This window comes from Ochotona princeps, chromosome 1 (assembly GCF_030435755.1).
Source record: "Ochotona princeps isolate mOchPri1 chromosome 1, mOchPri1.hap1, whole genome shotgun sequence".
NCBI lineage: Eukaryota > Metazoa > Chordata > Mammalia > Lagomorpha > Ochotonidae > Ochotona > Ochotona princeps.
The window spans coordinates 7,573,702-7,589,416 of NC_080832.1; the positions used below are offsets into that span (position 1 = coordinate 7,573,702).

At 45.2% G+C, this 15,715-nt stretch overlaps 1 protein-coding gene across 1 annotated transcript in view; it reads right to left on the reverse strand.

The window, feature by feature from the left end:
- The window catches only part of TULP4 (TUB like protein 4), a 153,789-nt gene that overhangs the window by 27,023 nt on the left and 111,051 nt on the right, over positions 1–15,715 (reverse strand). The window contains exons 5-6 of the mRNA XM_004595454.2: positions 13,497–13,631; positions 11,069–11,235 (exon numbers count right to left, since the gene is read on the reverse strand). Of these exons, the coding sequence (XP_004595511.2) occupies positions 11,069–11,235; positions 13,497–13,631 (302 nt within the window). The remainder of the gene's footprint in view (positions 1–11,068; positions 11,236–13,496; positions 13,632–15,715) is intronic.

Genomic DNA, 15,715 nt, shown 5'->3' on the forward strand with positions numbered 1-15,715 from the left:
TTTGAAAGTTGCTTGCTTCAAACGCACCAATAGAAGCCTGCCAACCTGCTCTTTTTAAAAGTTAACAGATGGGGAGTGAAACATTGGATGGAAGATCTTCCTCTCTGTCTCTCCTCCTCTCTGTATACCTGACTTTGTAATAAGGTAAATAAATCTTAAAAAAAAAAAAAGTTGACAGTTAAACTGATCAATTATGACTATGGAATTGGCCTGAAATGTATAAAAACCCTGTGCTGTCCAACCTCAGTCCTTTTTTTTCCCTGCCCTTCTGCTACTGCTGCGGCTGCCACCAAAGGGGTTGCTGATGCTACCCATCCTGCTGGGCTGGGTGATGGCTGGGAGCCTAGGCTAGCCTGAATAAACCGTCCTTATGCGTTTGCATCGACTTCAGACTCCTGATGATTTTCTGGAGATCTCAAAATCTGAGAATAGCAGTGCAGCAGCCAGGACATGAACTGGCACCCATATGGGATACTGGAATGTGCAAGGCGAGGTTTTAGCCCCTAGGCTATCATATCATGTTGGGCTGTTTCTTTACCTTTCTGTTACTGATCAAGTTTTCTCAAATGAAAAAATGAATTTTTTCTAAAACACCAAAATGCTAGAGGAATATTTTTTCTAGCAGGAAGATCAGTCAAGCTCTATTTCTTTTGTCCCTGGTGCAGATAGTTCAAACTCAAGATCCCTGTTGGTTTCCCGTAACAGTTAATGAGAATTTCCGCAACGGTTAAGGCAGTTGCACCTCTGCTATTTTCTAGGCACAGTGAAGTTCAGAGAAATGAAGAGGACAGGGTCGCTGACGTGAACAAATAAAACTATCAGGCAGGAAAGTGCAATCCATGCCCAAGTTATTAGGTACCTGGAGGAATAATGAGACTACCCTGCTAGGCAGATTTAAGAGAATGTGCCTGCATGGAGGATATGGCAGGTCTTGGGGCCTGCAGAGGACATCTGGTAGCATAGCAGAGAAAGGAGAAAAGAACAAGTTGGACAACTACCCTAGCCAAATAATGACAGCAAAAATGTAATCTAATGGAGACTGCAAGGTTGACTGCGTCAGCCAACAGATATTGGAGGAGATTCCTCATTTTTGGATTGGCAAGATCGAGAACATTTAAGAACTACCCAAACCACTTGCGCAGAATCCTTGGTGTGTGTGCCACATCAGGACCCTGAGTTCAAACTGGGTGGCTGTTCTCCACCCTGGGTGAGGCTCCTCCTCTTCCCTCTTCCCTTCCCCTGAAACATGAAGAAGAAACAGAAAATCTGGAAACAATCACACCTACTTTTCCCTAATCCTTGATCCTTCCCACCCCATCAACTATGTAAAATCATTAAATAAATAAATAAATAAATAAATAAATAAATAAATAAATAAATTGCCCGAGGCAGCACTTGGGAGGGGGTACGGATGACAGACTTCCTCCTGCTGAGAAGCTAGGGCAGCAGGAAGAGCATCCTAATGCAGACAACGTGGTGATGATGTTCAATGTGGGGAGAGTGTGTTTCAGCATGTGAACTCACAGATGTTCTTGTAAATACAAAAGCTTTATAAACTCAGAGCTGAAAATTCCCACCCCTTCCTGCTCACCTTTTAGGATTTGAATGGGAGCCCATTAACTTTCTTTTTTTTAAATTTTTTATTTTATTATTTTTTAAAGATTTATTTTTATTACAAAGTCAGATATACAGAGAAGAGGAGAGACACAGAGAGGAAGATCTTCCGTCCGATGTTTCACTCCCCAAGTGAGCCACAACGGACCGGTGCTCGCCGATCCAATGCCGGGAAGCAGGAACCTCTTCCAGGTCTCCGATGCGGGTGCAGGGTCCCAATGCATTGGGCCGTCCTCGACTGCTTTCCCAGGCCACAAGCAGGGAGCTCGATGGGAAGTGGAGCTGCAGGGATTAGAACCGGTGCCCATATGGGATCCCGGGGCATTCAAGGCGAGGATTTTTTTAACCGCTAGACCACGCCGCTGGGCACCCCATTAACTTTCAGTCCAGAGGAGACTCGCAAGATGGCCGACATAGGAGGAAGACTGTGAGGGAGCTCACAGACAGAGAGGGCTAGAACGCGACAAAAGCGTAAGTGGAGTAGCATAGAACTACAGGGAGAAGAACGTGAAGTTCCCTGGACAGTGTGGAGCCAAAAAAATCCACACAACTCGGAAGAGCAACCAGGGAAAAACAAAACAAAGGGCAGGGAAGACGACTTTCCGCTCCTGACCTGCTGAGTCACCTTTGAGTGCAGAAGCTGAAAGCCGCAGTCGACCCGCAGACCGACCCACAGATGCTGTGGCCGTGAGGACCAGCGGTGATTGGGACCCGCTGGCACTTGCTCACCCTGGTCACCAGGACCCGCCAGGACCTGCGCCCATTGCGGACACCAGGACCCTGAGTCATCGGGACCAGCCAGCATCTGCCCACCCTGGTCACCAAGCCCTGCCGGGACCTACACCAGCTGCAGCCTCCAGGTTCCATCCGCCTGCACCTGCTGGGACCTGCAACGGACGCAGTAGCCGGGAGACGCACCAGCGGCGAGGGTTCCCACCAGAGGAAGAGGCAAACTGCAAGAACCTGAGGTTTGAGTGAGTTGGGTGGGGACAGTGGTGGGTTGGAGGCTCCGGGAGTTGGCCCCCCAGGGGCATGCACAGAGCCTGAACACCCTTGTTGCTCGTCTCCCCGCCTCCCCCCCCGCCGAGATTCCAGTGCCTAGGGACACCGGGCGAGTGCCTCGAAACTGCCAAAACTATGTCTGGGAGGTGACGCACAGTGGTCCTGTGTGCTGAGGAGAAAGGCAAAAGGCACACTGAATACTCCCCTGTGCCTTTGCGGTCTGGCACTCAGCTGGGTGGTGCTATCCCACAGGAACCCAAGCACGCCTCTGGCAGTCCCGTGCTAGCGCTGGGGTGGGCGGGCCTGCGCAGGAGGCGCTTCCAGAGAGCACCTGGAACACCCCACGCCCTATAGTCCCGTGCTTGGGAGACGAACCAGGAGAGCACTGCGGACCCGCGTGCAGGAGGCGTTCCCAGAGAGCACCTAAAACCTCCACGCTCTGCAGTTCCTGGCACTGGGGACACACCGAGAAAGCACCTAGAATCCTCCGAGCCCTGTGATCCCGCGCACAGGGGGCGCACACAGAGAGTGCCTTCACTCCCCCACGCCCTGTGGTAGCATACCTGTAGGGGACGAGCTGAGAGTGCGCTTTGAATCCGCTGGGCCCTGGGAGTGGCGCCCTGAGGTCCAGTGTTCTGGAGACGCACCAAAAGTGCCTTGAAAATTCCCACACCCTGCTACTCCACGCCTGCAGACTCCGATCTCTACAGGATAGTGCTTGGAGACCCCTCAGCACACTGGTGCCTAGGTCTCTCAAAAAAGAAACACTAACACAATGGGAAGAAATACCAGAAAAGGTAATGATCCAGATGAGAGTGCCAACACCCTACCAATAAAGGATCAAAAGCCAATGTCTATTTCGGAGATGCGAGATGAAGACATAGAAGATCTACTAGACAAGGAATTCAAAAAAATAATGTTAAAATATGTCAGAGACAATGAGAAGAATTGGGAGGACTTCAAGGAATTCAAGAACCACATAGCCTCAGAAATACAACAAACGAAAAGTAAAATCCTTGACTTAGAGCACAAAATTGAGAGCCTAACCAACAGAACAAATACAGCAGAAGAGAGGATCTCTGAAACGGAAGACACACAAAACGAACATACCCAGTTCATTAAACAGCTGGAGACAAGTCTGAACAAAGCCAATAAGACCATACAAGAAATGAAAGACAACCTCAGAAAATCAAATATTAGGATTATTGGCCTTCCTGAAGGAGCAGAAAGAGAGTCAGGAATGCAAATGGTGCCCGACGAAATTATACAGGAAAACTTCCAAAACACTTGGAACATGATTCCAGCCCAAATCCAGGACGGACAGAGAACTCCCAACAGACACGATCTAAGGAGATCATCATCCAGACACATGGTACTCAAGTTCCACTCCAGTGAAGACAAAAAAGAATCCTGAGACAAGCATGAAGCAGAGAAAAGATCACATACCGGGGAAAACCAATCAGAATCACTGCTGACTTCTCTGAAGAGACCCTACAAGCAAGGAGAGAATGGACAAAGATCTTCCAAATCCTGAATCAGAACAACTGTCAACCAAGAATATTGTACCCAGCAAAGATCTCATTCGTATTTGAGAACGAAATCAAATACTTTCACAGCAAAGAGAAATTAGAAGACTATGCCAGCACAAAACCAGCTCTACAAAATCTCCTTAGAAATGCACTAAATCCAGAAAAAAAGGAGGTGAATCATAAGCAAAGATGGCAAACAGGAAGATCTCCCCACTAAAGTCCACACAAGAAAGGGCAATTACACACATATCAACACCCACAAAAACAAGTATGGCAGGGCAAAATCACAACCTCTCAATTTTAACTCTTAACACAAATGGCCTGAACTCACCAATCAAAAGGCATAGATTAACAGAATGGATTATCAAACAGCACCCAACTATCTGTTGCCTACAAGAGACACATCTAACCAGAAGAGATTCGAAGAAGCTGAAAGTGAAAGGTTGGAAACAGATATTTCATGCCAATGGACGAGAAAAAAAGGCTGGAGTAGCTGTCTTAATTTCAGATGATGTGGACTTCAATCTGACACACATCAAAAAGGACAGGGAAGGACATTATATATTGGTGAAGGGACTGATCCATCAGGAAGTAATTACCATTGTGAACATATATGCACCAAATTCAAACGCACCTAGCTACGTGAAGCAATTACTCACGGACTTAAGGGGAGACATAGATATGCACACAATAATAGTGGGTGATCTTAACACCCCACTAACAACAATAAACAGATCAACAAAACAAAAACTCAACAAAGAAACAACAGAGCTCATACAAACAATAGAACAACTGGACTTGGTCTACATTTATAGAATTTTTTACCCTAAGGCCACAGATTATACATTTTTTTTTTAGATTTATTTTATTTTATTTTATTACAAAGTCAGATATACTGAGAGGAGGAGAGATAGAGAGGAAGTGGAGCTGCCGGGATTAGAACCAGCAGCCATATGGGATCAAGGCGAGGACCTTAGCCACTAGGCCACGCTGCCGAGCCCAGATCATACATTTTTTTCAGCAGTGCATGGCACCTTCTCCAGGATCGACCACATGATAGGACACAAAGCAAACCTAAATAACTTCAAAAAGATAGGAATCATACCATGTACCCTCTCAGACCACCACGGAATGAAACTGGAAATCAGCAATTCAAAATGCCCCAGGAAATACAGAAACTCTTGGAGGCTGAACAATATGCTATTAAACGAACAATGGATCAGAGAAGAAATTAAAGATGAGATCAAAAAATTTATGGAAACCAATGAAAGCTCTGACACAACATTCCAAAATTTGTGGGACACTGCCAAAGCAGTGCTACGGGGTAAACTCATCACAATTGGAGCTCATGTCAAGGCCCAAGAGAGCCGCCAAATACAAGAACTAAACACACACCTCCAGGAATTGGCAAAACAACAGCAGAAGAGCCCCACACACAATAGGAAACAAGAAATCATCAAAACAAGGGAGGAAATCAACCAGATAGAAATAAAAAAAACCATACACAAAATCAATGAATCAAAAAGCTGGTTTTCTGAGAAGATAAACAAGATAGACACCCCACTGGCCGACTGACAAAGAAAAAACAAGAGAAGGCAAGAATTAACAGCATCAAAGATGAAAAAGGCAACATAACAACAGACACCGCATCCATTAAGGCCATAATTAGAAATTACTACAAAGCACTGTACTCCAACAAATCAGAAGATCACCAAGAAATGGAAAAGTTCTTAGACTTCTACCACCTGCCAAAACTTAGCCCAGAGGCAACAAACGACCTGAACAAACCCATAACTGAAGTAGAGATTGAATCAGTGATTAAAGACCTCCCAACAAAGAAAAGCCCAGGCCCAGACGGCTTCACTCCAGAATTCTACAAAACATTCCGAACAGAACTGACCCCAATCCTCTACAAACTCTTCAAAACAATAGAAAAAGAGGCAACCCTTCCAAACTCATTCTATGAAGCCAACATTACCTTAATCCCAAAACCAGACAGAGAACTAACAGAGAAGGAAAACTACAGACCTATCTCTCTGATGAACATTGATGCTAAGATTCTCAACAAAATCCTAGCCAACAGAATTCAAAAACACATCAGACAGATCGTTCACCCAGATCAAGTAGGATTCATCCCTGGAATGCAGGGATGGTTCAACATTCGCAAATCCATAAATGTGATACACCACATCCAAAAACTGAAAAACAAGAATCACATGATAGTATCAATAGATGCAGAAAAAACTTTCGACAAAATCCAACACCACTTCCTACTAAAAACCCTAACCAAGGTAGGCATAGATGGAAAAATCCACAACATAATTAAAGCCATATATGAAAAACCCAACGCCAGCATCATACTGAATGGAGAAAAGCTGGAACCCTTCCCACTGAGATCTGGAACAAGACAGGGATGTCCACTTTCTCCACTACTATTCAACATAGTCCTAGAGGTACTTGCTGAGGCCATAAGACAAGAAAAAGAAATCAGAGGAATCCAAATGGGAAACGAAGAAGTCAAACTCTCACTATATGCAGATGATATGATTCTTTATGTAGAAGAGCCAAGAGACTCAATACAGAGACTGCTAGAACTTATACGAGAGTTTGGTAGAGTGGCAGGGTACAAAATTAGTGAACAAAAATCAACAGCCATAGTGTATGCGAACAGCCCCAAGATGGAAAAAGACTTAACCAGCAAGATACCATTCAAAATAACAGAGAAAAGTATGAAATATCTGGGAATAAATCTAACCAAAAATGTAGCAGACTTATTTGAAGAAAACTACAAACTACTTAAAAAAGAAATTGAACAAGACCTCAAAAGAGGAGTAACATCCCATGCTCCTGGATAGGTAAAATCAATATCATTAAAATGTCTATACTGCCAAAAGCAATAGATACATTCAACGCAATCCCAATCAAATTGCCCAAAACATTCTTCATGGAACTGGAAACAATGATCCAAAGGTTCATCTGGAAACACAAAAAACCACGGATAGCTAGAACCATCCTGAAGAACAGGAAGTTAGCAGGGGGAATCACAGTTCCGGACCTCTGGACATACTATAGGGCAGTGGTTATCAAAACAGCGTGGTACTGGCACAAAGATAGAGAGGAAGATCAATGGAGCAGAATAGAAACACCAGAAGGGAACCACACAGATACAGCCAAGTAATCTTTGACAAAAAGACAAACGACAATCCAGGCAAATGGGAAGGTCTGTTCAATAAATGCTGTTGTGACAACTGGTTAATAGCCTGCAGAAACAAAAAAATAGATCCACATCTCTCACCATACACTAAGATCAGATCTAAATGGATAACAGATCTAAACCTACATCCAGAAACCTTCAAACTTTTGGAAGAAAATGTTGGAAACACACTGCAACACTTAGGGGTAGGCCCTCACTTCCTAAAAAAGACTCCAAATACAGTAGAAATCAAGACCAAAATAAACAATTGGGACCTCATCAAACTAAGAAGCTTCTGTACAGCTAGAGAAACAATCAACAAAGTAAAAAGGCAACCCACAGAATGGGAGAAGATCTTCGCACACGACATAGGTGATAGAGGGCTGATCTCCAGAATATACAAAGAGTTACAAAACAACCAAAATGTCAAAACAAACAAGCCACTCAACAAATGGGCATGGGAAATGGGCAAACACTTCACAAAGGAACAAACCCAAATGGCAAATAAACATATGAAAAAATGCTCAAGTTCCCTGGCAATAAGGGAAATCCAAATTAAAACATCAATGAGGTACCACCTAACGCCAGTAAGACTGGCCCACATGAATAAAAGCACCAACAACACTTGTTGGCGAGGTTGCGGGGAAAAGGGATCCCTACTCCACTGCTGGTGGGGCTGCAGGCTGGTACAGCCTCTATGGAAATCAGTATGGAGAATATTCAAACAACTCAAATTCAACATACCGTATGATCCAGCAATAGCACTCCTAGGAATATATCCAGAACAATTGTTTTATGAGAAACCAACATGCACTCCTATGCTCATAGCAGCACAATCAGTAACTGCAAAAACATGGAAGCAACCAAAATGCCCATCAACAGAGGATTGGATAAGAAAGCTATGGTTCATCTACTCCATGGAATACTACTCAGCTATTAAAAAAAACAAAATGCAGTTCTTTGTGGCCAAATGGGCCAAACTGGAAACCATAATGCTAAGGGAAATGAGCCAATCACAAAAGGTTAAATACCACATGTTTGCCTTAATTTAAGATAATATGATGTTATGTATAACATGTTATGTTATGAATGTTATATGTTGTGTATAAACTAAAATTGAAGTGTAGGTGAGGTGGTCACAGAAGGTGGCTGGGAACTCGCATTTACTTTTAACATATTGGTTACTCATTACTATGTCAATTAATTCCATAATGATGTAAATTTTTGCTGATGGTATGTTGGAGCTTTCAATTGACTGGGATGATACTCTGCTGGCTCTGTCTTCAGACCAGAGAGGGTATACCTAAGAAGCCGTTGAACTTGACTGGACAATAAGATGCTGGACTCTATGTTTGGTATACGCTTGCAATGGGGGAATCTCAACTGAACTTGAGCTGTGGTTATGCAACAAGGTGGAGGAATCCACCATGGTGGGAGGGTTTGGGGGGGGTGGGGAGAAGCCAAGTACCTATGTAACTGTGTCACATAATACAATGTAATTAATGAAGTAAAATAATAAATAATTAAAAAAAAAACTTTCAGTCCATTATAAACTACCTGTTATCTGGCTTCTTGTTGTAGCATCAGATAATAGTTTAATAATACACTGCTTTTTGGTTGGGCTAGAGGTAAAAGTTAGTGTAAACTATAAATAAAGGGTGCGTTTAGACCAGTGCTTTCAACAATAAACAGGGAGACTGAAGAATGCCTATGTTGACATCAGTCACCCCAAGCCTCACCTCATTAATCCAATGGGCAAATATTTACGGAGCACGTCTTATCTTCTAGGTAGTGATCTGACAGTGAGTTTACAATTGTAATTAGGGTCACCTCTTCTTCAATATCAACTCCTCAGAGAGTCCAATATCTATGTTTATTTTCCCCTGTATCACAGACGGCTAGTAACAGTCAAGTATATTTCACTTCAGTTCACTTTGTCACTTAGAACTACTTCCCTTCTAAACTAGGAATTAGAAATTGCTACCCAACCACAACTTCTCATTCTGTCGTATTACTTCCTCCAAACCATGGGCTCCCAGGATCAGGTCACAAAGTTTCCTTCCACACCTACTCAGAGGCTGCCTGGTTCAGTCACATCTTTAGCAGTTCCCTGGATTCCTTATAGCACTGCTTCTTTTTCTTGTTTTAGTTTTCTGCACAATGATTTAGCCAATTGCTAGTTGTAGGCAAGCTCCATCACTTGTGACTCCAGGAGGGTGGAAGAGGTGTGGGCAGCATGGACTCTGCAGGTCACGTTACCCAGCTTTGCTGGGGCTTTGATCCAGCCAAGCCTCTTGGACCCCACAGCACCAATGCCAAATCCTCACTGCTTTCTTCAATCCGTTTGCTTTACTGAGACAGATGTCATTCTACAATATGTGCTCTGGCTCTTGCCACAATCTCTCTGTTCCACATCACCTCTTCCAAACTGACCTTCCTACTGTTCTCAAACCCCATCTTCCAACCTGTCCTTGCCTCATGTTAACCTTCTGCTTCCTAGTTTTTGTCCCAAAGCCTGATTACTTGCTTATAAAAGCACGGTCATGCTCTCCATTTCAAGCTATCATTCTTTGCTTCTCTGCCAAATCAGCTCTTGTAGCTCTTATCTCCAGCCCCTAAAAACAAGTGTGTAGTACACAGCTGACTCAACAGAGACTGAATGATGACTGAACACGTCTTTCCCAATGTGACTTCCATCACTATTGCTCTACTGAGGACATTCGCTGACCTTAAAACCTCCAGATCCAATTTGCTCATGTCTACACTCAACTGCTATCTTCTTGCTTGGCATTTTCCTTTAATGGCTTTTTACCACATTCCTCTACCATCTCTTCCTTTTTCCACTTGCTAAAGAAAGGCTACTACTCCGCCATCCAAGTTCTGTGACTGGCTCTCTCCTCATTCACTGTCTCTTCATTCTCTTTGCATTTATTAGCTTCATTTTCTCAACTGTGGCTTCAATGCACATGACCTGAAAGCTCTTCAACCCAGTCCCTTGACAGAGTTTCAATCTCACACCTTGGCTGCGTCCCCTTAGTAATCCACCTGGCTAACCTTCTAATGGAAGGCTTCTCCCAGGCCTTCAACAATGAGCTGGATCAGTAGCAGAGCAGCTGGAACCTGAACTGATGCCCATACAGGATGCCAGCATTGCAGGCGGTGGTTTTAGCTGTAATGCCACAATGCTGGCCCTTTGGGGACGTTTTTAGAGCTCAGCTCTAAGACACTCCTACCCCTTCAAGATCCTCTGTAGAGATGTTCTCAGTGTTCTTAGTTATTTTGCATGTATTTAGGAAAGATACAGGTTGCTAAATTTAAATTTGATTTTCTTTTATGAATGTTTGTCAGAAGGCCTAGGCAAGGGCTCTGGAAAAATGGAAGAGCAAATTATTCTCCCTCCATACAAGTAAATAAATGAAGCCTCAGCATTTATGTCTGAAAGTTTCTGATTTCTACTTCAGACATAAAAACACAGACTTACTTTACTTCCCATCCTGTCTGGGATTTGGAATAAAGCATTCTGATTAAAAGAAAAAATTGCTCTGTCCCTTATCTTTCCTGGCTTCTTCTACACTACAATTCAATTAATGTGGTTTAAGGGATTAAATAAATGTTTGCCAAAAACAATTGTCATGAATATAACCAACTTACTCATTATGTAATAGAGGTTGTCCATGTCATTTTAAAGCGGTCAGTGATGGAATGCACGCCAGAGACTGAAGGCCCTTACCTGCACAAGCGTGTCCAGTGTGAAGATGTGCTCCCCACGTACATTGTAGAACTTGACCATGGCACTCTTCAGAAGCGGCCCATTGGGGAGCTCGCCAAGCTGGGGCTGCCGCTCCATCCCAGCGACTGCCAGCAAGTCTCCCTGTGTGCACCACTGGGCCACCACCTCTGAAAGTACAGAAGACACCGTCAGTGTGAGGCCACTCAGCAGCACCATCACTCATCTGCAAGTGTTCAAGAACAGAGATGCCCAAGTAAACCCAGATGCGGCTCTCTCTGTTAACTCATGGAGATAACCAAGGCTATTTCTGCATACAGGCTCTGTTAAAAACAAGTGTTTGTTTGGGTCAAAGTCAGGCAGCAACTCAGGCGTAACAAAGCAGAATGTTAAGTATCTCTCTGGTACCAACATTTCCATAATGAGACTTACAGAACACTTTCTCTAAGGCGAGTAAGGGAATAATCAGCAGACCTGTGTACCACCTAGGTGCTCTCCTAGTGCTGTGTCCTCTGCTTCTGGAGATGACTCCCAGAGTTTACAAAGGCTCAAAGTATGCAAGTGAACCAATGGCAAAGCTCATATTTATGCCTGATAAACATTCCCACTTGGAGGTAGTATTGTCAGAGAAATTTTCACACTAGACATGCAATACCTACCCACAAACCATTCAATGCCTGTAACAGGGAGTTTTAAATGGTTTGTTGTACTCCTATGTGAGCAATTATTTCCTTTTTTTCCAAATAATCAAAATTATTGGTACTTCCAAGTTTTAGAACACACACACACTCTATCTACCTACCCACCTATCCAGCTATCCAATCTTAAAGGCCCTAAACTCATGGCCCTGCTTAGATAATACAAAAAGTGTGACACCTAGAACCAGGTGGCTCACTCTGCAGCACAGCTAGCCATGACCAAAAGGGATCCTGCCACAAAGCCGCTTCAGGGCTCCCCCAGGTCGCATTCATCACTCCACCCCTCCTACTCACAGCCAGTAATGACTGAGACACTAAACACACGGGCCTCCTGCCGCAATGACATTCCCTGGGACCTGTCTGCGCCCCGAGCTTCCCTTTACATTAGCCACAGAGCAGTCGTAGGGAGGGCTGAGAAAAGCAGTGAGACACAAAGTGAAAAAAAATCTTCTAGCTATCCAAACAAGTGGCAGCATCCATACAGGGGGCTTTGTCAATTTTTAAACAAAGGATATGGATGAAGTTCTAATAAAAAGACATGAATGAAGTTATGTATAAGCCAAGGAATGAAAAATAACAGGAAAGACTCAAGTAAACACCCTGGAGAACATGATTTCTCAGAGGACGGGAGGAGAAGCTGGAGGACTTGCGCGGATCTTAGCAGGTGTTCTGTGGTGCCAACGCCTGGATCCCTGTCGCTGCCACCCTGCTCGAGAACGTGAGGCTGTCATTCTCTGACCCCAATCCCAACCCTCACCCAACACTAACACACAGCAGCATTGGAGGCTCCAGGAAGCTGAAACAAGAAGCCACATAATTCCCTACAAACACATTTGAAACAGCACAAAGGGTAGGATTTGCTCCTCTCAGAGTGAGTCTGTGCTAGGGCCGGGCTGCAGGCAAGTGTGACAGATGGTGGCCAAGTGACTGACAGCTCAGTGTAGTCCTGAGCCACTCAGCCAGAGCAGCAGACCATGTCAGTGCCTGTAGATGGATGGCCAGTCCTCAGCGACAGTAGTTGGTTCTACTGAGCAGGTCTGGCTAGCTACTCAGCTCTGCATTCATATATGTAGGTCCCCTCTAACATCAAGGACCAGAAGCAGCTGAGGACACTGAATTTTAACATCTTCTAATATAGCACCAGTCAACCCTGAAGAGACAGACTGTCTTCCAAAGAACTCACCCAGGGTCATAACATCAATAGCCGTCTCACATGGCAGAGTTGACTCCGAACACCTGAGTCCACCATTGCCTCTTAAGGTGACACTTCAAAACATCTACTGGGAAGATGGCGGCCCTGACGGCTGCCTCCACGCCAGTTCCTCTGCACCTGCACAAGCCTTTCGAGGCAGCTGTACTCATGAGGACTGCTCCTTAATGAGCCTGCCAGACTCTTCAAGACAACAGGCTGCTGTGGGAATGTCCTGTGCACCACCTGCTGCCTCAGGAGTGGCAGTTGCTGCTGTTTGCTTGGTGTGCTGACACAAGACAAGCCAGCTGCAAACACCTGCATACCTGATCACCTGGTACCATTTATGCCACAGTGAGGAAAAGAAGCTAAGACAAAGACAATGTCAGGAAATCCTCTATGGTATCAGACCAGATAATCAGGGGAGCTGAAGCGTGTTCTTCAAACAGCCTCCATGAGGTGCAGAGGAAGTCACTGCTGCAGACAGACACCATTCAGCGCTGGGTGTGCAATACCAGCCTGGGTCATGGGCGACATTTCGTACCTTTCAGCCCTGAGCGGATGACAGTAGGAGACAAGTCATCGTAGTTGTTCATCAAGCTGATGTCCCCCGAGCTGAAGCTGACAGTAAGCAGAGGTTTGATGTTCTGTACTGGGATGGGGTATGCTGCGGGGCCATCTGTGAACACAAACAAGTGCCAAGTGAAAAAGAGGCAACCAGCACCCACTCAGGTCCAAGTTCCAATGGGGCAATCTCTGTAAGACTCCAACTTTAGAGTAAAGGCTAAAATTGGGCATGGCTCATAAAAGCAGTGTGTGGCATGGCAACTAATTCAAGCCAGTGGAAGGAAACTTCTTGCTTTCTAATACTTGCCCAGATGTTATGGAAGTGGCCAGGAAGGACTGTGGAACGGTTTTTGCATGTATAGTCTCAAACAGTGAGTAATTCTTCCATGTCCTGGTGAGCCAGGGTTTTCAGCCCACGCTGAGCCCCTCTGCAGTGGCCACTGGGGTGGCCCTGACACTTGCCTGCACAGAAACTGCAGGATTGCTCTCCACTGCTTCATACTACAGTACTGTTCTATACCAACCTCCATGCTCAAATTACCCAGGCCATCAACCAATAACCCATTACTTCCGAATAGGAGAGGCCTAGCATCCTCTGAATTACCCCATGGCTGCCGAGAAGAGGATGGAGATCTGTTCTGAGACCTAATCTGGACTTGCTTTATTATTTATCTCCACAACTTTCTCTTCCTGTCCTAAAACAGGGATGATTCTACCTGAATTCAAAGTACTTAAGAGGAGTTCCATTTTACAAGCCTACCGAATCTGTGCTGTAAAGACACAGACTTCATTACGACATGGCTGTGGAAACACCATCAGCTCACTCAAGGCTGCTGCCCTATTTAAGGGGAAATTTCCTCCCAGAAGAATTCGCCGATGGCAGGAATGCTCCCTCCTAAGATCCTCTGGGTCTGCAATGCTACATCAATCTTGGTCTCTTTTTCACAGTAAGCAACACCTCTACACACAGAGATGCACACGTGGGCAATGCAACACACACACAGACACACAGAGGCACACACTTGGGCAACATAACATACAAACATAAAGAGGCACACACCTGGGCAACACAACACACACAAACACCTGGGCAACAAAATACACACAACCACACACCTGAGCAACATAACAAACACACACCTGAGCAACATAACACACATACACCTGGGCAATGTAACATACACACATACCTCGGCAACATAACACACACACACACCTGGGCAACACACACACACACACACACACACACACACACACACATGGGCAACATAACACACTGTCTCTCTCTAACAGAGGGGCTCTTGTTGGAGATAGCTACTGCTGGGGGGGGCAGGGCGGGGAACGTTTTCACTTTTCCCTGGGCCTGCCCTTCATAGGACAGGACAACATGGGGCTTGGTGACAGGAACATGAGGACCCCCCAGGGAGTGGCCTGCCACTGTTAAGGCCACGCCACACTGGGAACATGGCCATGCTGGTCACAGACAGAAGCCTACTGTAGTGTCATTACTTCTGACCAAAGAGCTATTCCCTTCCATCAGTCGATAACACAGTTTACTGTAAAAAAAGAAAGAACAAATGAACAAGAGGCAGTGTAGGGGAAGAGCATGTGGGTGGTGGGCCCACACAGCAGCCACTGGAGAGCCTCAGCTGTGGAGATGACCAGTGTCAAGAGCCAAGGGGCCCTATGCTTTTGTTACCATCTCCTATTCATTTGTGGGTAACACACACTGGGGTGAAGGATCTAGGAAGAGCACCGACCATCACAGAGGTGCAGTTGGTACCCGTGAACTGAGGAGTGAGAGCGAGTCTGCCTGAGATAAGGAGCACATGGGTGTGCAGGGGCAGCCTAACAGCTGGCCTTCATTACAGCTGAACCAATCCTCTCCTCTTGCAGCTCATGTTACATGCTTTAATACCATTAGGGACTTGGCTACATTAATAGCTAGGATTTTTCATCCTCATTTCGCTTAATTCTCCCTCAGGGACACAGGAAGAGCCCTATCTTGCTGTGCATATAAGAATGCCTCAACCAGTGGGTAACAGTGCTGGAGAAGCAGTGGCACAGGAAACAGAGATGAGGCCAGTGCTGCCTGCATTGCAGTTGCAGAATCCTTCCCAGCAAGTCAACATGCCAGGCCTGGAATGGATCTTCACTCTTCCTTCTCTGAGCCAGCTGGTTCTCTTTTGAAACTCT